The sequence below is a fragment of the Balaenoptera physalus genome (assembly GCF_965194825.1).
Source record: "Balaenoptera physalus genome assembly, chromosome: 20".
Lineage (NCBI taxonomy): Eukaryota > Metazoa > Chordata > Mammalia > Artiodactyla > Balaenopteridae > Balaenoptera > Balaenoptera physalus.
The window spans coordinates 16579456-16604419 of record NC_138901.1 but is presented as its reverse complement, the minus strand read 5'-3'; the positions used below and the strand labels follow the sequence as shown (position 1 = coordinate 16604419).

At 52.4% G+C, this 24964-nt stretch overlaps 1 protein-coding gene and 1 long non-coding RNA gene across 21 annotated transcripts in view; one reads left to right on the top strand and one right to left on the bottom strand.

The window, feature by feature from the left end:
- The window catches only part of MAPT (microtubule associated protein tau), a 107682-nt gene extending 83134 nt beyond the window's left edge, over positions 1 to 24548 (top strand). For 5 of the 20 annotated variants that reach the window (XM_082443102.1, XM_082443115.1, XM_082443103.1 and 2 more), the window contains 7 exons: positions 236 to 289; positions 2048 to 2313; positions 12728 to 12820; positions 16576 to 16657; positions 18558 to 18670; positions 23291 to 23498; positions 24316 to 24548. In XM_082443102.1, the coding sequence (XP_082299228.1) occupies positions 236 to 289; positions 2048 to 2313; positions 12728 to 12820; positions 16576 to 16657; positions 18558 to 18670; positions 23291 to 23498; positions 24316 to 24329 (830 nt within the window). In that variant the 3' untranslated portion in view covers positions 24330 to 24548. Of the gene's footprint in view, positions 1 to 235; positions 290 to 2047; positions 2314 to 12727; positions 12821 to 16575; positions 16658 to 18557; positions 18671 to 23290; positions 23770 to 24315 lie in introns of those variants that run through there. The other 15 variants (XM_082443100.1, XM_082443104.1, XM_082443114.1 and 12 more) reach the window with 7 other exon arrangements.
- LOC309651004 lies at positions 11351 to 12719 on the bottom strand. Its single transcript, XR_014257887.1, has 2 exons — positions 12452 to 12719; positions 11351 to 11811 (listed from the first exon to the last, which is right to left on the bottom strand). It is a non-coding gene; the product is annotated as an uncharacterized lncRNA (long non-coding RNA).
- Positions 24549 to 24964: the final 416 nt, after the last annotated feature.

Here is a 24964-nt window from a genome sequence, read left to right as displayed (position 1 = left end):
GAAACAAGAACGTGTGTTTCTCTTTGGATCTTACCTGCTCTTGGGTGGACAGATCTCCCCCAAGTTGGCCTTGTTTCCTGCCAGATGGGGCCCCTGCTCCCTGACCCCGTTCCCCGCCTTGCTCGCCTCTGTGGATGGCCTGGCTGGGCATGACTTGGGCGCCCATAGACAAGCACTCGTTAAGGCCTCTTTAAGCTCGATGATAACGGGCTTTCTGTGGATTTTTCTTTTTAAGCTACCAAGCAAGTGCAGAAAAAACCACCCCCTGGAGGGGCAAAATCTGAGAGAGGTAATTCTGAGCCTGCTTCGCCCAGCGGGGTCATGCCTTTTGCTCATGTGGCTCTTGGTTGGCTTAGGTTTTTAGAGCCGGGAGGACGTGCTTCTGAAACGTAGGTTTCCCACGTTGAGCCTGAAGTTGGAACAGTCAGAATTCCTGCTCCTCTCTTCGTGTGGTTTGTGCGGATATGTCTGTCCGACGGGCCTTTCTAATCCTGCGTGCTCTCACTTCAGCCGAGGGCTGTGGTGGGCCCAGGGGAGAACGTGCCTCGAGCTGATACGGGGGCTGGAGGTCTGCACTGGCCCTAACCAGGTTACGTGTGAGATCGCACTGGCATCCTGTGGGTGGCGGTCACTGTGCTGGACCCGGGGACGTCGAGTAACTTGCCTAAGGTCACTCTGCAATTCAGTGGCGCAGAAAGAATTTGAAGCCACCACCAGGTCCACCAGCCAGCCTGTGTGCCTGGGGGCAGAGGGTGGGGGGCACCGAGCCTGGAGGCTTCGTCTGCCCTGCTGCTGCAGAGCTTGGCACCGTGAGGGAGTTCCAGCACACATGGAGACTCAGCTAAAAGCCACATGCTCCTTCTCCCCTCGGCAAGAGAAGTCGCCGCTTCCAGCAAAGAGCTGCCCTTCTCCAGCCTGGGGCCCGGCAGGTCCCTGTTTGGTACAGATGGTTCCTGGGGCGGGGGCATCAGCCACCCTCAGAGCTGGAGCCCAGCCTCCAGCCCAGTGGCTCTCAGACTCGAGTCTGCTCAAGAATCCCTGGGAGCGTGGGAAGCACCAATTTTGCAGGCCCCACCCCTAGAGATTCTGTCCTAGCAGGTCTAGATGGGGCCTGGAGATCTGCATCTTACAGGTCCCACTCCCCCGTGGTGGCTCTGGAGATTCTGATGCAGGGGTGCCTGGGCCACACTTGGTGAAACACGAATCCAAGAGGCAGACGGAATAGCCAACTATTAAAGCGTGATGGGGGATGAGAAGTGCAGGAAGAGACGCATGTTAGGGAGCCCAGGGCTGTTCTGCTGGGAGAGGGATGCCCCCAGCAGCCTTCCTGGAGGGCTTGGCGCCACATTGTGCCTGGAAAAGTGCACTGCTATTTGCTGCGCGTCGCTTTGGTGGGGAGGGGGTTCTCGGGAGGGCAGGGCGGCAGGAAGCAGCATGGCTTGTTTGGAGAGCCAGGGACAGATGGACACGAAGCAGGTATACCACTGGGGAGCCCAGGTACCACAGAGGAGTTGGGAGTTTGGCTGGGGTCTGAGGGAAAGGGGCCTTGAACTTGGCGAACAGCTTAAAATTCACCCCATGGTTAAAGAGTCCAGTGGATCCAGATGGGCCCCTGGCCCACCACTGCATTGCCCTTATTTAGGGCGCAGGCCACGTATCCCTGCCCGGCCTCACTCTCACTGCAGGCATTACAATTTTTTCCTCTGAGCTCAGAGTGGGTAAATGACTTGTCTGAGACCACACAGCTAGCTGGAGCCTCTCCTGACCCCAGGGCCACAGGGCAGAGTTGGTCCCCCTCTAGGGGGTACTGGGTGGTCCTTGGCGACCACTCTTTTACTCCTCTGGGAAGCAGGATGTCTCTGTCGCAAAGCAGCAAGGCTGGGAAGTGGAGACGTTTCTCTAGAAATGGGACCAAGGGCAGCCTCCTGCTGGTTTGACTGATCTTCTGACCTTGTTCCCACGTGCCTGATCCAGCCCTGAGTCTGGGAATGGAGCCCAGGACAGATAGCCCTTTGCTAACTGGCCTCATGCCCTCCTTCCTTTCCAGGTGAATCTGGGAAATCCGGGGACCGCAGTGGCTACAGCAGCCCCGGCTCCCCAGGCACTCCCGGCAGCCGCTCCCGCACCCCTTCCCTGCCGACCCCGCCCACGCGGGAGCCCAAGAAGGTGGCAGTGGTCCGCACTCCACCCAAGTCGCCGTCTGCAGCTAAGAGCCGCCTGCAGACCGCCCCCGGGCCCATGCCAGACCTGAAGAACGTCAAGTCCAAGATCGGTTCCACGGAAAACCTGAAGCACCAGCCGGGAGGCGGGAAGGTAAGGGCGTGCGAAGGCTGGCTGTGCAGGAGCAGGCGGGTGGGTCCCCCGCAGCTGGGCTGGAGGCGGGCGAGTGGCTCTCCTGCCACCACCAGCCTGGGTCCCCCCCCACCCCCAGAGCACAAGCACGTCCCCGGCCTCTTCAAGGAAAGACAGTAGGTTACTGTTCGGTTCTTTATTGGGGTCACCACCGTGAGTGCCCTGCTCAGGGGAGAGAAAGTACCGGTTCTTCCCTTCCTCACTTCAGCCCTTGCCGATTGGACGGATCTGAGGTGACAGGCTTGTAGCTCCATGACCTGGCGGTTCTCAAAGTGGGCGCCACAGGGGTTCCCTGGCTGCCTTGTGTTTTGAAAATGAGATAACCAGTCCATAGGTGGGTGTGTCTCTGGTGTTGGTTGGACATTTGTTTAGGTCCCAATTCTGGGGAAATTCGTGATTCTGTTTTGAACAACTGATGCTTCCAGAGACAAATGTGTGCTCATGACATTTCTGGGTCTCCCAAAGTTGGAGAAAATCAGCTTCCAAGGGCCAGAGGTGGAGAGAAATGGGGACGGCCTGGACCCTCTTCCTCCTCTTCTTGACCCCATCCCCCGTTGTATGAGTTTCCTAGGGTTGACATACAAAATACCACGGCCTGGGTGGCTTATACAACAGAAATGTAATGCCTCATAGTTCTGGAGGCCAGAAGTCCAAGATCAAGGTGTCAGCAGGGTTGGTGTCTTCTGGGGCCTCTCTCCTTGGCTTGTAGGCGCCGCCTTCTCCTCATGTCCTCACATGGTCCTTCTCTGGGTGTTGCTATGTCCCAGTCTCCCCCTCCTATAAGGACACCAGTCATATTAGATTAGGGCCCACCCTAATGAGCTCATTTTAACTTAATGAGCTCTTTAGAGACCCTGTTCCAAATACAGTCCCATTCGGAGGTGCTGGGAATTAGGACTTCAGCATGTGGATTTTGGGGGACACAATTCAGACAACAGCAGTCCTCCCCCCGCCCAGCACCAGGGTGGGGAACAGAGAAGGAAGAAGGCAGGCGGGAAAGGGATCGGAAGACCAAGACCCAGCTCTTGTGCTGGGCCTTCCAGGCTGGGCCGTTTTTGGGGCAGCGAGCCTCCTGGTGGGCAGGGGCCAGTGTTTCCCTTTCAGTCGGGACCCCCAGCTGGGGCCTCCGCACTCTTGATTTTATTAATCACTCTTGTCTGGGGCCTGGGTCACCGCAGAGGGTGGGTGTCTCGGAGCACCTTTGGTCCATGTTGGTGCCATTGCCTGAAACCCTGCACTTTGCTTCCCGTGGAGCCTCAGGGACCCCTGCTGGCCTTTCCCATCCTTGGGACCCGAATGGTCCTGCCCAGTGGGGAGGTCTGGGTGCCTCTCGGGGTCTCATCGCACTGGTCTTTGGGCCACAGTGCTGGGCCTGAGCCGTGTTTACCTTCCTGCAGTGTTTGCTGTGCTTCGTAAAGATGCCTGTCTCCTTCCAGAAGGGGCTCTGGCGCAGCTGGCTGGGGCGGTGGCTTGAAGTTGACCCCTCTGTGAGGCTCCGGGGGCAGAGGGACCCCCAGGGAGAGGGTTTCCAAGGTGATGGGATGTTTCCCACTGGCGTTCGCACCCCTCCCTCAACGCTGTGGATGTCCCGTGTGTGCCCTGTTTTCATAGCACAGAGTATTTGCCTCTGTTTTGAAAAATGAAAAACGAAGCCCACATAGCCAATTCTGCACCACTGAGAAGATTGTGGGGCTGTGACCAGCGTGCTCATCACGGCGAGAGGGAGACCATGACCATCAGTATCTCCCAGGCTGCGGGGCTCTGTCACACATCCGCAAACACCCGCCGGCTCCCCCAGCCCATTCGGCCCCATTCTCCTAGCTCCACGGAGAGCAGCAGTGACAGGCCTGACTGGGAGGAGCCCACCCCTCGCACCTGAGCTGCCCGCCCCAAGGGCCAGAGACTTGATGCTCAGGGCGGAAATGGGGAGGGTGCCCCCAGGTTATGGCCGCACCGCGCTGGGCGCAGATGTGTGTCCATGGCAACTGAAGGTTAAAGGAGAAAAGTGACTTTTCTTGGGGCTTACTGGTGAGATGTGAGGAAGTAGAAGAAGGGGGAGTAACAGCTTCCCCTTAAATTCCATGGAAAACCTAGAAAATTGTGTGAAACAAAGAAAACCTGGGACTTCCCTGGTGGCGCAGTGGTTAAGAATCTGCCTGCCAATGCAGGAGACATGGGTTCGAGCCCTGGTCCGGGAAGATCCCACATGCCGCGGAGCAACTAAGCCCGTGCGCCACAACTACTGAGCCTGTGCTCTAGAGCCCGTGAGCCACAACTACTGAGCCTGTGTGCCACAACTACTGAGCCTGCGCTCTAGAGCCCGTGAGCCACAGCTACTGAAGCCCACGTGCCTAGAGCCCATGCTCCTCAACAAGAGAAGCCACCGCGATGAGAAGCCCACGCACCGCAACGAAGAGTAGCCCCAGCTCGCCACAACTAGAGAAAGACCGCGCGCAGCAACGAAGACCCAACACAGCCAAAAATAAATAAATAAATTTATAAAAAAAAAAAAAAAAGAAAACCTGACCCATAACAAAGTTCAACACATTAATCTCCAGGAAAAACGACAAGAAAAGGAAAAAAGAAGGCACCTGGGATCCACACAGAAGGCCTTTTAAAATGGCTAGCCCGGGGCTTCCCTGGTGGCGCAGTGGTTAAGAATCTGCCTGCCAATGCAGGGGACACGGGTTCGAGCCCTGGTCTGGGAAGATCCCACATGCCGCGGAGCAACTAATCCCCTGAGCCACAACTACTGACCCTACGCGTCTGGAGCCTGTGCTCCGCAACAGGAGAGGCCGCGACAGTGAGAGGCCTGCGCACCGCGATGAAGAGTGGCCCCCGCTCTCCGCAACTGGAGAAAGCCCTCGCACAGAAACGAAGACCCAACACAGCCAAAAATAAATAAATAAATAAATAAATTTTTTAAATAAATAAATAACTAAAATGACTAGCCTTGGACTTTCCTGGTGGCACAGTGGATAAGACTCTGCGCTCCCAATGCAGGGGGCCCGGGTTCGATCCCTGGTCAGGGAACTAGATCTCACATGCATGCCGCAACTGAGTTCGCATGCCACAACTAAGGAGCCCACGTGCTGCAACTAAGGAGCCCGTGAGCCACAACTAAGGAGCCCAGATGCTGCAACTAAGGAACCTGCCTGCTGCAACTAAGACCCAGTGCAACCAAATAAATAAATAAATAAATAATAAAATAAAATGACTAGACTGAAGGTCCCTCAAGGTCCCCGTGAGATCTTTGGGTCCCTGTGGCCTCTCATTCAGCCCAACATACGATACAGTAAGTGCTCAATCACTGTTTATTCGGCTACAAAAGGGACAACGAATGCTCCAAGAGTCTGAAGGATAACTCAGCTCCCTGAACAGATGACACGTTGAAGAAGGAGGAGCAGGAGACGGTCATGTTTGTAAACCTGCGGAGCCTGAAAACCACAGCAGATCACTGGTTGGAAAAAAATGTAAAACATCTGTTTTCTGCTTCGTACTTTTCTCTGTTTTCATGATTTGCTACAGTGAACATGTATTGCTTGAAGAGCCCAAAACGAAATTACTTTTAAAGGAAAATGCAGATGATCACTTGGCCACTTTAACAGAACCAGCTGGATCCACCAAAGGTGGGGAGGGAGGGAAGGAGTAGCAATTCTCCTGCAACTGCAAAGGAGAATCACCTGGGGCAGGGAAGGGGGAGGATTCTTTTAAAAATCCTAGTGCCAGAGCCTCTCCCTGGCCCGTGAGAATCTTGAGACGGCCTCCCTAGGAGTTCCCAGTGTGCAGTCCAGGCTGAGACCCCCATGGGGAGCTAAGATCCCACATGCCTCACGGCCAAAGCATAAAAGAGAAGCAGTATTGTAACAAATTCAGTAAAGACTTTAAAAATGGTCCACATCAATAAATAAATAAATAAATATTTTAAAAAAGAAAAAAATGGATAGAAATACAGTTGTGACCGGAGGTGTCACAGTAGATATTAGTAAAGTAAAAGATGAAAGGACATTGGGCTTCCCTGGTGGCGCAGTGGTTGAGAATCTGCCTGCCAGTGCAGGGGACACGGGTTCGAGCCCTGGTCTGGGAAGATCCCACATGCCGCGGAGCAACTAGGCCCGTGAGCCACAACTACTGAGCCTGCGCGTCTGGAGTGTGTGCTCCGCAACAAGAGAGGCCGCGATAGTGAGAGGCCCGCACACCGCGATGAAGAGTGGCCCCCGCTCGCCGCAACTAGAAAAAGCCCTCACACAGAAATGAAGACCCAACACAGCCAAAAATAAATAAATAAATTTTTAAAAAAGATAAAAGGACATAGAAAGTCCATGTAATTGAAAGGGGAAAATTAACAAATATCAGGAATTAAACTGTAGGGCAAAGGGTTTATCTGTTGTTAAGAGTTCAGATATTATGTCAATAATCTATTTAGTCCATAAAGAAAAATACCTATAAATATAGAGAAGCAGAAATTGCTTCTAATCTCTAACCTCAGTGTAATACACCAGAACTTCATTGTGTGCATATCACCAATATGACCACAAATGCCTGGGAATTAAAAACTTTTCCTTTGTCACTGCTCATTCAGTTTGGAAATGAAAATGCCTTTTCCAAGTGCCTTGATAACAAATGCCATAAATTATGTGGTGATGCCCCCAAATTGCACTTAGAAGGAATTCATAATTTTAAATGCTTTTCTCATTTTAAAAAATTAATGACTGCAGCATATAAATTATGTTCTTATTGGAGGGAAAAAAGAATACAAGAAAAGAATAAGAATACAGAAACAAAGATAAGAGCAGAAATAAATTAGAAAACAGAACATACAATGGCACCAAAAGCTGGTTCCTTCTCTCTTTCCTTTATTCATTGATCCAACATTCCTTGGGCACCTCTGAGCGCCAGGCCCTGTGCTGTGAGAGTTTCTGCCCCCAGGCCCAGGCAGGAGAGAGAGACACGTGAGCAGATAAAAAGGGGCAAGAGGAGAGGTTGGCCAGGGAAGCATATGCAGGAGGGAACAGCCTGCACCATCGAGGGGCCCCCATACTGAGGGTCACCTGTACTGTTGTCACCCACACTGAGGGGGTTACCTGCACCATCAAGGGTCACCATACTGAGAGTCACCTGTGTTGTGGAGTGTCACCCACAATATCAGTTGTTACCAAGTCAGAGAAGATAGGACAGACCCTTGTTTGGGACCGTCATTGGGTCTTTGAAAGGGCAGTCCCCCACATAGAGTGCTGGAGACACAGAAGAGAGAATAGTGGGAAACTGCACCTGGAGATACTCAGAGCAAAAGCAAAATAAAGCTAAAACTGGCACCAGCTGGGGTAGCAGAAGGGCGTGGGTTAGGGTGGAGTTTTGTTCGTTTACGCGAGAGCTTTGGAGAGTTAAGAGCTGATGGAGGGAGGCCCCTGCTGGGTGTGCTGTGAACCAGCTCTGTGTTTGCCCCGACAGGACAGGATAGGATGGAGAAGAGGGTAGTGGAGAGCTCCCGCCGCAGAGCCTCTGGCTTGACTGTCAGTGAGTCACGGAGGGGGGAGGTGAGTAAGAGGGCAGGTCTGGGCCCAGCCGAGGTGAAGGCAGCACCAACCTCAGCAGCGTCTGTGTGTGGTCAGCGGAGAGCACAGAGGTCCCAGGTACCTTCCATTGTGAGAGAGAAGGAGCTCGTATGGGGCTGAGGCTGCCAGGTAAGGAGAACTGGGGGTATCCCTGTGGCTGCCAAGGTGAGAAGGGACATGCAGAGTCATGACCAGAGCATGGGGGGTGGTCTGGTTGGCTTTGAGCAGATGGAGCTGAAGTCACTTCCTCCGAGGATGTCCAAGGCAGTAGCTGGGATGCCAAGGCCCCAGGCAGGACAGAAACCTACCAAAGCTGCCGGGCTTGGAAAGCCTTGGGCTGCAATATTCCAGGTGGCCACTAGATGGCGACGGCACGCTGTGTCTGTCTCCATTCTGGAGAACTGAGTGTTTCAAAAATTGGTTGTATTTGTTGAAACTTTGTCTCATTTTTAAAAGTACACGTGTGGAACATTTATGTGGAGTAAATAAAGTGAGTCTGTACCTAGGATAGTTTGCTTGTCCTGGGTCAGGGCCAGGCACTCAGCTGAACTTGAGCTGAAGTGTCAGGCTGTGCTGAGCCAGGCTCGGACCCTCCTCTGGGATAGCCTTGGAACTCTGAGACCCTCTGGGCATCTCTCCCTATACACGGCGTCTGTGTTTCTGGGAAAAAATCTTGGGTAAATCCCATCATTATAAAGAATCTTGGGGCAGTCACTGTTTAAAGGAACAGTATAAATAGTTCTAGAGGTGACTCCCCTATTACTTGATCTCCTGTGTCAGTTCTCAGGCTGACCACCTTGGACTTGAAGAGAAGGCTTGCTGTGGGCGTCCGGTGCCCACCCCAGGTTAAATTCCCACCAGAGCATCCCAGCCCCCAGTCCTCAGCACTGGACCTGTTGACCCTAGCGAGGCCAGGCCGGGCCCAGTGCCAGGCAGTGCTCGAGACAGGCCTCACCAGGGGTGACCCAAGGACACTGGGCCAGCCTGGAAGCTGCTGGGGTGGGAGTGGCGAGGGCTGGGCGATCTGGAGCACCTCAAGAAATCTGAGCCCAAACAGAACCAGAACAAGGTCTGATGAGGGTTTGGAACCATTTTGGGTTCTCCAGGAAATGGATTAAACCAAAGTGGACCCGCTCCCAGGCTCACACCACCCCAGCGTCTCCTCCAGGGTCGAACCCTGACCACAGGAATTTATCCCTTGACTAGGAATCCCCGGGATCAAAATTTGGAGCTTCCAAAACATTGTTTTTTTCCTTTGGCTATTTTCAGTGTCCACCCAGAGCTGAGGCTCAATATCATACGTTTACTCTAGTTGGGAAATTAAGTTTCAGGATTCCAATTTCATAATACGAACCATTGCCCTTTTTTCTCCTTTCTGTAAATCTACCATTCTGAAAAGGGTGTTGACTTAATCTGACAACTAACAGTAATTCAGGTCTGCTTTGTAAATATCCTCATGTCTCCTGCCAAATCCCACAAAAGCTCGTTGCCTTTTTTGTGGGATTGGAACAAGAAAAAGCTGCACAGAGAAAACATTTCTGTGTATGTTGCACATCTTGTTATTGCTTAATGGCTCTTGAGTTTTTTGATGATGTTCTTCTAAGGATTAATACAGAAAATAAGGCAATCCTCCTTGAAAAACGGGTAAGTTTTCTTTGTCAGATAAGAGAGTTATGTAACCCAACATGTTTTCGCTTTTTGCCTTGGCCTCCGGGAAGCTCAGAGCTAAATGTAATGATCAGTCTTATCATTGTCAGTCCTGACGACCTCCCGTTCTTTTACCATTGTCTTTTCAATCTTCTTGTTTTATTATTTTGTGTATTGGCGTGTGTTTTCTAATTCTAAACTGCTCCGATTCTCTTATGAAAGCTGGAAAGTCTGCTTCTGGGACTTAGCCAATGGAAAGTTATCAATAAAAAATGATCCCCAAAGCAGGAGTTCATGTGGGACTCCTTAAAATTTGAGGGTGGGATGAAATGATTCAAGGACATTGTGCAGAGGGTGACAGCAGTTGCCTACAAAGCAGGGTGAGAAAACCTGTTCTACCTCTTCATCCCAGCTCAAGCCTGGGCTGAGGCGTTGCCATGCTGTCTCCTATATGGCAGGAGAGACGTCACCATTCACCTTGAGAGAGTGTTGTTTTCATTTGGTTTATGAGACAACAGGCTTGAGAACAGCTCAGGCAAAATATTGTTACATAGGCAGCCGTGGCCGCAGAAACACCCAGATCTAGATTCCTGTGTGGATTCTGCCACTGACTTGAGAAAGTCACTGAACTTCTCTGGGCTTTAAATGGCCTCTTCATCAGGAAGGTTGGGAGCAGGGCCGGGGTGAGGTGGGGTGGGGGGGATGGGTGATGGCAGGTGAGAAGGATGATGTGGAATTAGGTATTTATCCAGCCTCTAAATGAGGGATGGTTTTTACATTTAAAAACCAGGGAAGTTACAAAGGAAGAAATGTTACAAAGGAAGTATATAAAAATGTCAACATTTGTATGTTAGAAAAAAAAAAAAATACAACTACTAGCAAAAAAAAAAAGGACAAAGGAACAATTTTAATAATAATCAAAGAAATGCATAATAAACCAACAACACAGACCTACTTATTTTAATCAAAGAAATAAGAAAAACAATTTCTTTTAATGCACAATGCTGGCAGCAACATGGTGAAACTGACTTTCTCAACAGTGCTCACAGGAGAAATTAATCCGACCCTTTTAGAAAGCCATTTGGAGAGTTGTGTGGAGAGTTTTTATAGAGTGTTTGTAACTTTGGCCTAGAAATTGTACTTCTGGCGCTCTGTGCTATGAAAACAATCCACAAAATGGGAAAAACTCCTTGCAGAACGATGTTCATGGTGAGACTGTATTCTTTAAAATGGAATCAATATAAATATCTGATAGCACAGATAACATGAAATGGAATATGACTTATTTTTTAAATTAATGCTTCTGATGACTGTAGAACGTGGCAAATACTTGGTAAAGGAACATATAAAGTAGTATGTACACAATAATTACTACCATTTATATGTCTGAGATGGTAGTTTTATTTTTATATATGAGGATTGAAGAGAATTCAAGAAAATGCAACAGTGGCTGTGCTGGGTTAGCAAGAAAATGTTTTCTCCTCTTTCTGGAACCTCTGTTTTTCAAAATCGTAATGTCCTGTTACTTTTGTATGATGAAAAAAGGCATAGCTTTTTACTTTAAAGGAACATAAAAGAAAACAAAGCGATGGGTTAGGTGTGTGCTTCCCAGGTTTTTCAATTCAGAGAAGTGAAATTAAGGAAAAAAACAGGGATGGGGGTCCAAGAGAAGATGACTATATTTTAATTTTGCCAGGTTAAGGACATCTAAAAATAATATCTCCTATCAATGTAATTTAATAATTAATAATGTAATAAAGGAAAGGCCATTTTATTTTCATTTTTATTTTTTAAAATTTTATTGGAGGAAAGGCCATTTTTAAAACCAAAAAGTAGGACGGACAAATTTTGCTATCATGTCCTTATTTCCTCCTTTGGCTGAGGACCTGTGGACCCCTTGATGGCCGGCTCTGGCTCTTGGGTCAGATTCGGGGCCCTTCACCCTAGATGAGCCAGGCCCCGGCTCTGACCCCCCAGCCACAGCTGCCCTAAAAGCCGCCCCTGGGCCTCAGGGGCAGTGGCCCCCACCTGGCAGCAACTGAGGTCTTGGTGCCATTTCCAGAATTTCAGAGGGCAGTGCTGGTTCTTCATTGGAAACTTCAGTTGGCAGTTATTTATACCTGTGATTAATAGAAACTAAGGCCCACTGGTTCCAAATACGGCACTCCTGATGGAGGACACCTGGCGAGGATGTGATCCCTGCTGTAGCAGACAAAACGCAGAGTTTTTCAGCTCCTCTTCTCTGCACCACGGTTGTCTCTGCACCACGGTTGTCTGTCTATGAAATACACAGACAAATTGGGTAAAAATCATTCCCCCCCTGGAATGTTGATAGCCCCACACCCTTTCCCTGGTGCCTGGAGAAGGAGGAGCCTCGCAGAAATACAGTGGGATCTCTACCATCTGGACCACACCTGCTCAGGAAAACGTAGGGAAGGTCACCTGGGAACATCGCCCTGTTCCCTCTGAGCGCCTGGTGGTTTGTGGATGAGAAGGAGCCGATGGTGAAGGGCAGGCACTTACCCTGCCTTCCAGGAGGCCAAGGACTCCCGTGGAAGGGAGTCCAGGTTTATCTTCTCCATCAAACCACCTGTGTCCTCCCCATGAAGTCTGTGATTCTTGAACCTAGCCATGCATCCATCTGAACCAAGCACCAGGGGTGCTTTTCATAAGCGCAAAGACTGAGATTCTAAGGTCAGGAGTGGGGTCTGGGATTTTAAAAATATATCTGCAGGTGATTCCAATACGTAACAGACTTGAGAACAGCCACCTAAAGGTCTCGGTGAGTGTTCAGAGGGGTCTGGCAGGTGTATGAATGAGGCCACAGTTGGGACTTTTATTTATTCATTTAATAATGTAACTGAGTACATTTTGCTCCATCCCAACCTGGTGGACACTCGCCTCCGATTTTTAGGCCTCCGAGGTGCTCTCTGAGGGGGCCTCCATAATGCAATCCTCTTGTAAAGGGAAGAACTGCCTCCTGATGGATCCGTTTTGTAAACCCAGCGCTGTAAGGTGGGGCCCACCTCCAACCTCTCACAGTTCTGGAATGCTTCCCGGGGAGGTGGGATTGAGCCCTGCCCTCCTGTCCCTGGCCTGCAGCCAGACATGTTTGTCCGGGGCAATGCATCTGGGTGTGGTGTGTCACTCATCCTTTTTTCTGGCTATCAAAGGTGCAGATAATTAATAAGAAGCTGGATCTTAGCAACGTCCAGTCCAAGTGTGGCTCAAAGGATAATATCAAACACGTGCCAGGAGGCGGCAGTGTGAGTACTGTCACACTATCCCTGCGCCGAGCTGCGGTTCCGGGTTTGAGAAGTGGCATGAGTGTTTGTACTTGTGAGACATTGCATAGAATAAACCATTCTCAGGCTCAGAGTCTATCCGGGTCCCCACGTAAATGTAGCTCAGGCTCCCCACATCCGTGCCTACAGTTCCAGGAGGGGCGCCCGCCCCAGGGCTGCATGGGCAGAACGGGGAAAGTGACTGGTCCTCTCTCCGACCTGTTCCTGGTGGCTGGGTCCTCACAGCATAAGCCCCGCCTTCGCCCCCGCTCACTGGGAGCCCCACAGCCCGTTAGAGTTTGGGCTGAAGGTGGCAGCACCTAAGACTCCTCCGTCACCGGGGCAGGTTCACTTTAAGGGGCTCCACTGGGGACAGCTGGCCCGCTTGTTCTGAGGAGCGCACGCAAAGGTCTTTACCATCCTACCTCAGAGCAAGCAGAGGCCATGCCCTGCTCGCCTTTGACTTCTGCATTTGCAAGGGATGAGCTGATTCTTAAGCCTCTCGGCTCATGTTTGAAAACAGCTCCACCCCCGGCAGAAGCTCCAGATGCGAAGGAGCCCAACAAAAATGCACCAGGGACCTGCCCGCAACCGAGGCTGGACAGAAGTGCTGCTTTGAGCCCTTTTAAATTTGGCCTCCTCCAGACGTCCCCGCGGACTCCCTGCGTCCCCAGTGGATGTGTCCCTGAGATTGGGGGCCGGCATCCTCATTCTCGCCTGCCCACTTGACCGGCTCTGCTGTTATCCTCCAAGTTCACAGACAAATGGGCGCAAGCTCGGCACCCTGAGGCTCGGCCCCCCTTCTCCGCAGCCTCCCTCGCTCCCCCAGCCTTCTTGGTCAGCTGTAGGCAAATGTTTAAACCCGTTGGGGAGCAGGAGGTTCGAGGCCCTTTGAGGTCCACCCCTGGGGAGGAGGATGGTTTCTGAGAGCAGGCATCTGGCCTCTGGCTGGCAGTGCCGGGGTGACTGTGGAGCCCCCAGGGTGGGGGGGGCTCTCTGCAGAAAGTGCCCAGCCTGGGCCCGCATATTGTCCGCGTCCAGACCTGGGGGTTTATTCTCGCAATGCGCTGCTGCCTGCTGCCCTGAGCGCCTGGGTCCCGGCTCTGCCACCGAAGGGGCTGCTGCACGGCGCTCACTCACGCCTCCTCACCAGTGTCTGCCAGTATCTCTGCCGTGCCCCCGTCCCTGCTCTCCTGTCCCACTGCCACCTCATCTTCCGCCAAGAGAAGGGGTGGGGACCACCCCAGGCTGTGATCGTGGGCTCCGAGTGACGTTGCTGTTTTAGCTTTGACTCCGGCTCTCTGGCTTCCCTGCAGGTGGCAGGCTCTGGCCAGAGAAGGAACGACATGTGCTTTCTGGTTTAACTCGCATCTGGTGTGTCTGGTCAGCTGGCGGGGGCTTGTGCTGCTGGGGCCGAGGGGTGGGGTCCAGTGGCTGCAGCCAGCACCCCACTCCTTCAGGCGGAAGCTGGGGGCAGGGGGTCCATTCCCTCTGCTGCTGTCGGTGCCCAGGACATCAAGGGACTTCCTCGGGGGCACCTCCCATCCCCCCTGCACTCTCTGCCAGCTGATGGGCTAGCCTGTGACTCCAGCAGAGTGCCACAGGATGTCCCGGGCTGGTCCCGAGCGCTGTCCTTGGCCTGTGGCCACTGCAGTAGGAGCCGCCACAGAGAGCTCTTCTCCTGGTGAAAGGTGGCTGGGGGGTGACAAGCCCCAGCACAATGTCAGCCTCAGGTGTTTTGGGGACAGTGGACCCTTGGCCTGGGCTCTGCCTCTGTTTGCTCCCTGCCCCTCTTCTCCTCAGCTGGGAGGTGACTCCCCAGCAGGCAGGCTCTGTTCCTTCTCCTAGGGATTCTCCCTGCCTCCTGGCCGGCTCCGGGATTCACTCCAGAGCCTGGCCTCCTCCCTCCCCCTCCCCCATTCCTTTCCCCTCCCCTCCCTTCTCCCTCCCCATTCCTTTCCCTTCCCCCCATTCCTTTCCCCTCCCCTTCCCTCCCCCTCCCCATTCCTTTCCCTTCCCCCATTCCTTCCCCCTCCCCATTCCTTTCCCTTCCCCCATTCCTTTCCCCTCCCCTCCCCTCCCCTCCCTTCTCCTTCCCCCTCCCCTCCCTTCTCCTTCCCCATTCCTTTCCCCTCCCCTTCCCTCCCCCTCCCCATTCCTTTTCCCTCCCCTTCCCTCCCCCTCCCCATTCCTTTCCCCTCCCCTTCCCTCCCCCTCCCCGTTCCTTTTCCCTCCCTGCCAATCCAGGCTCTCCCTTCTTCACAGCTCCACCCTCCCTCCTCCCCCACTGGTTACCACATCCAGGCTGAAGGGAAGAGAAGGAAGCCTGTACACACTAGCCTTCACTTTCATCTCCCTCATAAAGGGAAGGAGGGGGAGTTCCCATAGCCCTGCCCCACCCCACCTCCAGTGCCCGCTCAGAATCCGTCGTTAATCGTTAACTCACCGACGCCCAGAGGTGCGGGCTCTCCACACCTCCCTCCATGCACCCACGCACACAGGCCACGTCCACTTGTCAGCCTGAATGAACTCCATCAGTAATTGGCAGACGCCAGTATGATTTTGATTAACTAACGTAATTTGGGATTGTTCCAGATGATATAGACCTAAGTAAAAGCTCCTTTTTTTTCCTGATGTCCTTGTTAACCCCGTTCTTGGGCACGAGGCCGTCTCTCTCCTGGGTGACTCCAGGGCAGGGAGCAGGAGCTGACCGGCTCCATGGTGATTGGCCTCCTGCATCCTCAGGTGACCTCACATGAGGGACGTGTCACCCAGTGACCATCAGGGACCCCTCACAGCCATGGCTTTGTAGAGACTTCCTCTAGGAGACCCCTCCGCTGATGCTGGGTCCCCGTGGGTTTGTCCTCCGGGGGGCTGAGGTCAGCAGGCGGCTGGGGGGTGGCTGTGTGGCCTGGCCACATGCTGGACCCTCAGGCTGGCTCTGAGCCCTGGGGCCCTTAGGCCTCCCCTACGTGTCTGCTGAACCTCCCTGAGACGCTAAACCTGTGATTTCTGCCGTGCCGCCCGCCCATCCTGCTGGTGTTGCTTTGCTCCTTTCTGTAAAGAACCAAAATGTCCAGGACACTGTGTGCCCTGGGGCAGGATGGCGGGGGTTGGGGGGGCGGGCAGCTGGTGCTTAACTCTTACTGGGTTGTGGAACTGCTCTGGGGCCCTCTCTTTGACCATCACTGTTCTGTTGTGGGCTGCTGGGGTTTGTGAAGCTTCTCCCGGGAGGAATGCTCCTAACAGCCCCACACCGACCTCTGCTCTCAGAGGCCCAGCAGATACGGCTCTCTTGCTTTTCCAAGACTTTTCAAATGCTGCACAAACAGATCATATTGATCCCTTCTTTCTTTCTGTCTTCACTGAATGTGATCTGTCGATTTCATGTCAGGAAAGAGAATAACTTTTTCACATGTAAGTATTTGCTAAACCAAAGGTGTGGGCCCTGCACAATGGGGAAGTAGCCCTGTTTTTCCCTGAGGGTCCTTGTCCTGTGGAATTGAAGGCACTCCATTTGTTTTGTGAAGACCCAGCTCCCCTGGGGCAAGGGTGGCAGAATTCCAACACATTCCCCCCCCCCCCCCCCCCCCCCCCGCCATGAGTAGGGTGTTTTCCTCGTGGCAGACAGGAAAACACTGAGCAGGGCCTGGACTTACACAGCTGCTTTTCATTACGTTACACCCCCAATAAAATAATCCTATTTTACTGTCTCTCTCATTCTCTCTCTCCTCCAGGTGCAAATAGTCTACAAACCAGTGGATCTGAGCAAGGTGACCTCCAAGTGTGGCTCATTAGGCAACATCCATCATAAGCCAGGTAGCCAGCCCTTGTAGAAGGCAAGGACGGGGCGGGGAGGCCTGAGGGGTGGGACAGGATAGGGTGGTGCCTTCTCCGGAAGTGCTTGGGAAGGACTGATGGGATGGGCCATGAGGGGAGTGTTAAGGGTGGAACTTGCTGCGGCCTGGGAGGTGTGGCTCTGTGTGTTCCTGAGCAGGGCCAGGCTGGCCAAGACAAGATGAGGACGGAGGGCAGATGCTGGTCTAAATCCTAACCTGCAGTTCTCCAAGCAGGCTGCACACGGGGTATCTAGAGCTGGGAAAGGGCCTGATGTGGCCCCCAAAGCCTGGCTAATGTGGATGTCCCAGTTTGGTCCTCAGCCAGCATGAGGGGCATTTCACCAACTGCCCCAGCTACAACATGGGACCCTGGGCTGTTGCCATGCTCCCACTGTCACTTCATTTCAACAGAAAATGATACTGTTGGAACTCCCCATGCTAACCCTTTCCCTCTTCATCTCATGCCGTATAGAAATCAGTGCTATCTGTAGAGCTTTCTGAGACAGTGGAAATGTTCTATACCTGTGCTGTTCAGTATGGTAGCCACTAATGACATGCGACTATTGAGCATTTGAAATGTGGCTGGTGCAGTTGAGGAACTGAACGAATTTTATTTAATTAAATTTGGGGAATTTCCTGGCAGTCCAGTGGTTAGGCCTCGGCGTGTTCACTGCCAGGTCTGGGTTGGATCCCTGGTCGGGGAACTAAGATCCCACAAGCCGCACGGCGTGGCCAAAAAGATAAAATTCAATTAAAATTTAAAAATAAATAAAATTTAAGTAGCTACAGGTGGCTAGTGGCTACCATCTTGGAGAGCTAACTTCCTCCTGGAAGGCCAGAGCAGGGCCTTCTGCTTTAGGCCCTGTTCAGGGCTGAGGTCTTTACTTGAACCTTGACTGCAGGAAGAGAAGGTCGTCAGAAACATAGTGTAGAAGGTGTGTCATTACTTCCTGCTTCCCCTGGACATTTTGTGGGAGTTCAGTCTCTCCCAGTGAAAACTATGCCTCTCCTGAGGCCACCATCCTACCACACTGGGAGCAGCTTTCTTTGTTTTTTTTAAAATAAAGTATGGATATCGTTTTAAAATTTAATTATTTATTTATTTTTGGCTGCATTGGGTCTTTGTTGCTGCGCGCGGGCTTTCTCTAGTTGCGGCAAGCAGGGGCTACTCTTCGTTTTGGTGCACGGGCTTCTCATTGCGGTGGTGGCTTCTCTTGTTACGGAGCACGGGCTCTAGGTGAGCAGGCTCAGTTGTTGTGGCGCACAGGCTTAGTTGCTCCGCAGCATGTGGGATCTTCGCGGACTGGGGCTCAAACCCATGTCCCCTGCCTTGGCAGGCAGATTCTTAACCTCTGTGCCACCAGGGAAGTCCCAAGGGAGCAGCTTTCTTAAGTGGCTTTATCCTTCCAAAGAAAGTAATGTAGTTCGTCTCTTCCTCAGGCCATATCTCCCACACTTGGGCATGGCATCAAGTGTCTGAGGAGGGAGAAAGGGTCAGGGCCCCTCCTTATTAAGGGTGCATTTTGCCATTTAGTTTAATTCTGAGGTCTTATAGGGCTGTAGCTTATAGGATGTTGGCATAGAAAGACTTGACTCTTTGGAAGCCAACTAATTTAGAATAATTTCTCGCGAACTGAGCTGTCATCTACCTTTGCATCATCTAAGGAGGAAGAGTTTGCTGAGTAAATATTTGATGTGCACCCTGATTAGAGAGAGAAAGCAAACTGTTTTCAAGCCCTTTGGAAGGACCTACTTGCTCCAAACCACGCTCTAAATAAAAGCTGGTCTTAGCTCCCCCTCAAGGTTGGCGTCTGCATGGAGTCACTCACTTGCTTAGCCCTCACTCAAGGCTTGGTGCCCCTGTGTGTATTGTGTTCCAGGAGGTGGCCAGGTGGAAGTAAAGTCTGAGAAGCTGGACTTCAAGGAGAGAGTCCAGTCCAAGATCGGGTCCCTGGATAACATCACCCACGTCCCTGGCGGAGGGCATAAAAAGGTAAAGGGGCAGGGCGGGGAGGAGGCTGTAACAGAGTCAGGCGGACAAGGCTGGTCCAGTTTCCCACGGCAGGAGAGCTGAGGGTCCTGTATTGCCTGGCTTGACGTGGATTCTCAGCTACCACCAGGCCTGCGGGCTCCACCTGGGCTGCCCTTTGATGTCCCCTGGGAGCTTTAACACACTTGATGCCAGGCCCCACCCTGGAGATCCTGACTGATTGGTCTCAGGTGCCATCTGGGCACCTGGAGTGGAGCTTATAAAGCCCCCAGGTGACTCTTTAGTGCAGTTAAAGGTGAGAGCCACTGCCCTAGGCCCTGTGGTGGGCAAGCATCCCCAAAAGGAAGTAGCCATCACCAAAGCCAGCCCCAGTCACCAAGAGCCAGTCACGGGAATGTAACCTAACTTTCTAAATGGGTCACTAGGCAGTTAGAGCAAAACAGTGATGCTGGAATCCAGATTTCGGCAAAGCCTCTGTAAGTGTCCACGGGGAGGCTGCTAGACCAAGGACCTCAGCGTTCTCTGCAGTTTCTAGAGGCCCTGGGTCTGGCTCTGGGTGTCTGTGTGCAGTGGAGGCCGGGGGACACCAGCGTCTCCCTCTGGGCCCATTGCAGAATGCCGTCTTGTGGCTGCACTTTTTCTCTTCTGCATAAATACAGCAAAGTGCCCTCTGGGGTTTCCTGCCCACGCCTGCCCTGAAGTTCTGCAAGTGGCTCACTTTCCAGTCTTCAGTGCCTCCCAGCAGCTGACTGAGGAGTGGTGAAGGGAGAAGGGATGTCCCAGAGCGGGTGTGGTAACTGAGACCCAACGCAGCAGTGAGCAGCGGTGCAGCCCAAGGGGGCCCCGCTGGTCAGGAGTGGCAGCCGGGCCTCGCTTGGAGGCCGCCAGTGTCCCCACGGCAGTCACCACCCCTCCCCCCATCCCGCTCGCCACCTCCTCCTCTGGTTCTGAACAGACACACCCCACCTTTGTGGTGAAAGCCCGACAGCATGGTTTTGGAGAAGCCTTTGCTGGCGTGTTCTTAAATCACAGGTTGCAAACTGAGACCTCGGGGCCGACCTGACCCATGATGGAGGCGCCCGAAGGCGGGGGTAGGACGGGGTCCTGGCTCCCCACAGGGCTCCCTGACCATCAGGCTTCCTCATACTGGGCTTCCCCAGGTGCAGGAATACTTCTCAGTGCTGCCTGGGTCTCTATTAAAAGTGAGACCCAGGGAAATGAGAAGGTTTTCTGCAAAAGGCCAGCTTGTTCCCATCGCCGCCCCCAGCCTGTTTAATGCAGGGCCTCCCTGCCCCGGGGAGCTTTAAAGAGACCACGTCCCACCCCCAGAGAGTCTGACTGAATATACTGTATATGGAATGAGTCTGGGTAGGCCTGGGCGTTGGTGATTCCCAGTTGAAGGAAGGCCTCTACCCCTGACTCTGGAAGCTTCTGTGTCCTGGGAAAAGCTCTGGGCTTGACTCTGCTTGGAGGCGTGACCCAGGCAAGATCTGCAAGCCATCTCAGCGTCAGGTTCCCCTTCAGCAAAGCGGATGGAAACATTCCCGTCCCAGGCTGGTTGTGAGACCCGGAAGAGGCAATGTTCAGGAGGGTGCCTGGAGCTTTGTAGTCATCAAAGAACATGAGTTAGAGCCAAATCCGAGTCAGAACTTCTCCCGTTTTAACTCATCTCTGTGATGCCTCGGAAAGGGTGGGCCCTGCCCTGCCCACTGCCCAGGAGACACTGACCTGGTCCCAGAGGGTCCTCTTGTGTTCAGTCCCCTATTTCCCTCTGTGATGAGCAATACTGCTGACAAGCAGTGGAGCATAGGACCCCCGCCACCTGAGTTCCTTTCAGTTTGGGGGATTTGGGGACATTCCCAGGATGCTGTCCCATTTTTCTTAAGAACATAAGTGTTCTTATCAAAGCTTATGTCAAAATGGCCTTTCAGTTGTAGTAATAAGGGAGAGTCCTTTTTTCAAAGTAGTAACCCAACATGAACAAAACAAGCGTATAGCTTAAATGGGAGCCTGGTTTTTCTCTACACTCAAATGCCCCTGCAATAGGCCCTCTTTACCCGGGGTCCAGGGACCCCTGAAATTGTAGGGAGAAGTTGTCATGTGTGTATGAGAGCAGACACACGTGTGTACACATTTTCCTGGTCTCACCAGATGCTCAAGGAGGTCTTAGGACCCAAAAAAGGCTGAGAATTACTGTGTTCACCACTTCAGGACTCATCAGGAGAGAATTATTATGTACTACTGGCATCTCCAGCTAATGCTTTCTGCTTCTGGGCTTCCCAGGTATCCTTTGGAGCTGAGACCTCTGGGTCAAGGATGCTCTACTTTATTTTTTGTTTATTTTTAAATTGAAGTATAGTTGATTTACAATGTCGTGTTAGTTTCAGGTGTACCGTACAATGATTCAGTTATACATACATACATACATATATATATTGTTTCTCAGATTCTTTTCTCTTATAGGTTATTGCAAAATATTGAGTATAGTTCCCTGTGCTATACAATAGGTCCTTGATGGTTATCTATTTTATATATAGTAGTTTGTACATGTTATTCCCAACCTCCTAATTTATCCTCCCCTCCCCTTTCCCCTTTGGTAACCATAAGTTTGTTATCTATGTCTTGAGTCTCTTTCTGTTTTCGAAATAAGTTCATTTGTATGCTTTTCTTTAATTTTTTAAATTGAAGTATAGTTGATTTACAGCATTGTGCCAATCTCTGCTGTATAGCAGAGTGACTTGGTTATACACATATAGACATTCTTTTTTTATATTCTTCTCCATTACGGTTTATCACAGAATACTGAGTATAGTTCCCTGTGCTATACAGTAGAACCTTGTTGTTGATCCATCCTATATATAATAGTTTCCATCTGCTAATCCCAAACTCCCTGTACTTCCCTCCCCTACCCCCCTCCCCCTTGGCAACCACAAGTCTGTTTTCTATGTCTGTGAGTCTGTTTCTGTTTTGTAGATAGGTTCATGTGTGCCATATTCTAGATTCCACTTATCACACATAAGTGATATCATATGGTATTTGTCTTTCTCTTTCTGACTGACTTCACTTAGTATGATAATCTCCAGTTGCATCCATGTTGCTGTGCAATGGCATTATTTTGTTTTTTATGGCTGAGTAGTATTCCATTGTATATATGTACCACATCCTTTTTATCCATTCATCTGTCGATGGACATTTAGGTTGTTTCCACGTCTTGGCTGTTGTGAATAGTGCAGCTGTGAACATAGGGGTGCATGTATCTTTTTGAATTACAGTTTTGTCTGGGTATGTGCCCAGGAGTGGGATTGCTGGATCATATGGCAACTCTGTTTTACTTGTAGACTTTCTGATGATGGCTGTTCTGACTGGAGTGAGTGTTACCTCATGTGGTTTCGACTTGCATTTCTCTAATAATCAGCGTGAGCATTTTTTCATGTGCCTGTTGGCCATCTGTACGTCGTCTTTGGAGAAATGTCTATTTACATCTTCTGCCTATTTTTTTTTAATTTATTTATTAATTATTTTTAGCTGTGTTGGGTCTTTGTTTCTGTGCGAGGGCTTTCTCTAGTTGAGGCGAGCAGGGGCTACTCTTCATCGCGGTGCGCGGGCCTCTCACTATCGCGGCCTCTCTTGTTGCGGAGCACAGGCTCCAGACGCGCAGGCTCAGTAGTTGTGGCTCACGGGCCCAGTTGCTCCACGGCATGTGGGATCTTCCCAGACCAGGGCTCGAACCCGCGTCCCCTGCATTGGCAGGCAGATTCTCAACCACTGCGCCACCAGGGAAGCCCGTCTTCTGCCTATTTTTTATTGGGTTGTTTTTCTGACGGAGTCGTATGAGCTGTTGCATGTTTTGGAACGATGCCCTACTTTCAAAAGGGCTTCGTTGCGTCGTGTTTTCTAGTACACCTGCCAGTGCTGCCACCTCCAGCATCCTCACCAGTCACTGGCAAAGGGGAGGCATGTGTGTGGCTCACAGCTGCACGGCAGGGGCTCTGGCCCCATCCCTGAATCTCCTCCAGCCTCTCCTTCCACGCTTTCATTTGCAATTTGGCAATGTGTGTACGTCAAAATAAAATGCGCATGCCTTTTGACCTACTAGCAATTCCACTTCTGGGATACACTTACAGTGCACGTGTGAAATGATATGCCTACAAGGTTATTCAAACACAGCATTATCTGTGAGAGCAAAAGACTGGAACAACCTAAATATCCACCCACAGGGGCGTGGATACATTTTGGTCCATCTGCTGCGACGGGAAACCACACAGCCCTCAGTGAGCAGTGAGGGAGCTGTGTACTGATGACAATGCAAGGTATTAAGTCTAAGCACCAAAGTGCAAAGCATGTGGATATCGTTGCCTTATGCATGGTATTTTTTTTTCTCTACTCACACATACACATGTTTGCGTGTGTGGCCTATCTCTGGAAGGGTACGCAAGAAACTCAACAGTGGCCGCTGCCTCTGGAGAGGGGGCCTGGGAGGCTGGCTGGCAGGTGACCAGGACCCTGCAGAAGCTTAGCCATTGGGAAACGATGAAACTGTGGTCCCCACCACGCCTCCCTCCCACCCAAGGCCAGCAGTTGGCGGGGCCTCTCGGCCTCACCCTGCCCTCTCCTCTCTTGCAGATCGAAACCCACAAGCTGACCTTCCGCGAGAACGCCAAAGCCAAGACCGACCACGGGGCGGAGATTGTGTACAAGTCGCCCGTGGTGTCGGGGGACACGTCCCCACGGCACCTCAGCAACGTCTCCTCCACCGGCAGCATCGACATGGTAGACGCACCGCAGCTGGCCACGCTCGCCGACGAGGTGTCCGCCTCCCTGGCCAAGCAGGGTTTGTGATCTGGCCCCCGGGGCGGTCAATAATCGTGGAGAGAAGAGAGTGAGAGAGTGTGGGAAAAAAAGAATAGTGATCTGGCCCTTCGCCCTCTGCCCTCCCCCAGCTGCTCCTCACAGATCGGTTAATCGGTTAATCACGTAACCTGCTTGTCGCTCACCCCTGGCTCGGGACTTCCAAATCGGTCACTGGAACGAGAGCCAAGGTCATCTTTCCAAATTGACGGGCGGGCCAATCATAATAAAATATTTTTAAAAACCTTTAAAAAGATGGCCCTACCCAGAATTTCCTTGGGCAGTTACTTTCATTTTTTTTCCCCCCTCTGAGTGCACGAGGGAGGAGGAGAGGCTCTGAAAGCTGCTTCTGGGGACTCTCAAGGGCCTGGGGGGCGCCCCATCCTGGGGGTGTCACAGAGGCAGCAGCGGCAACAAGGGACTCGACACTTGGTGCGCTGGTGGAACCACAGGCGTAGGGCCACCTTTGGAGCAGGACGGGGTGCGGGGGGGGGGGCTGGGCAGGGGGGAGGGCGAGGTGAGAGGGGGTGTGTGGGGCGTGAGGATACCGGAGGAGGAGGAGCTCAGGGAGGAGATGCTGAGGACGGCCCGGAGGCGCAGCAGGCAGGGCACAGCCTCTGCCGCCCACAGCGAACTCGGACCAAGTGGCCTCCGGTTCTTGGTGGCCCGGGGTCTGCTGCGGGTCGGCGTGCCACCCTCTGGAGGGAGAAGGGCTTACACCACGAAGGGCAGGGGGCGGGAGGAGAAGGAAGGTTGCGGGAGTGGCATCCGAGCGCTGGCCTCTTTCTCCCTCCCCGCAGGGTGGGGGTCCTGAGCTGAGGGGCTTCCCTCTGCCCCGCGGAAACCCTGTTTTATTGAGTTCTGAAGGTTGGAACTGCAGCCACGATTTTGGCACCTCACAGACCTGGGACTTTAGGGCTAACCGGTTCTTTGTAAGGACTTGTGCCTCTTGGGGGACATCCGCCTGTTCCCAAGCCTGGGCCTCTGGCATCTCTGGAGTGTACGGGGGCCTGGGAGGAGGCTCCTGAACCTCTCATCCCTCCCACGGCCACCGCAGCCACCTGTCTGCCCCCACCATGCCTGTGTCTGCCGTGCGGAGCCCAGCCACTGCCTGTACCCCTCATTACGTCACGCCGTCCCGCGTTCCCAGCCTCACCCCACCCCCTTTCTCAGTAACGGACATTGTTTAGATGGGGAGGCACCTCCTCTGAACCAAGGGGGAAAGTCAAGGAGGGCAAAGTCCAGACACGGCGGGGGACCTCAGTCTCTCAGTCTAAGTTGTACTCATCCAGCTGGTATGTCCCTCACAATGAACCTGATGACCTTACTCGGTTCCCTGCCCGTGCCCCCATCCTAGATGGGAGCCAGGGTGGGGTTCGCAGTGACCCTGGACGTTTATGCCGTGTTTACTTGGAGAGCCTTTTCTCCCAGAAGGCCTGGTTCCCTTCC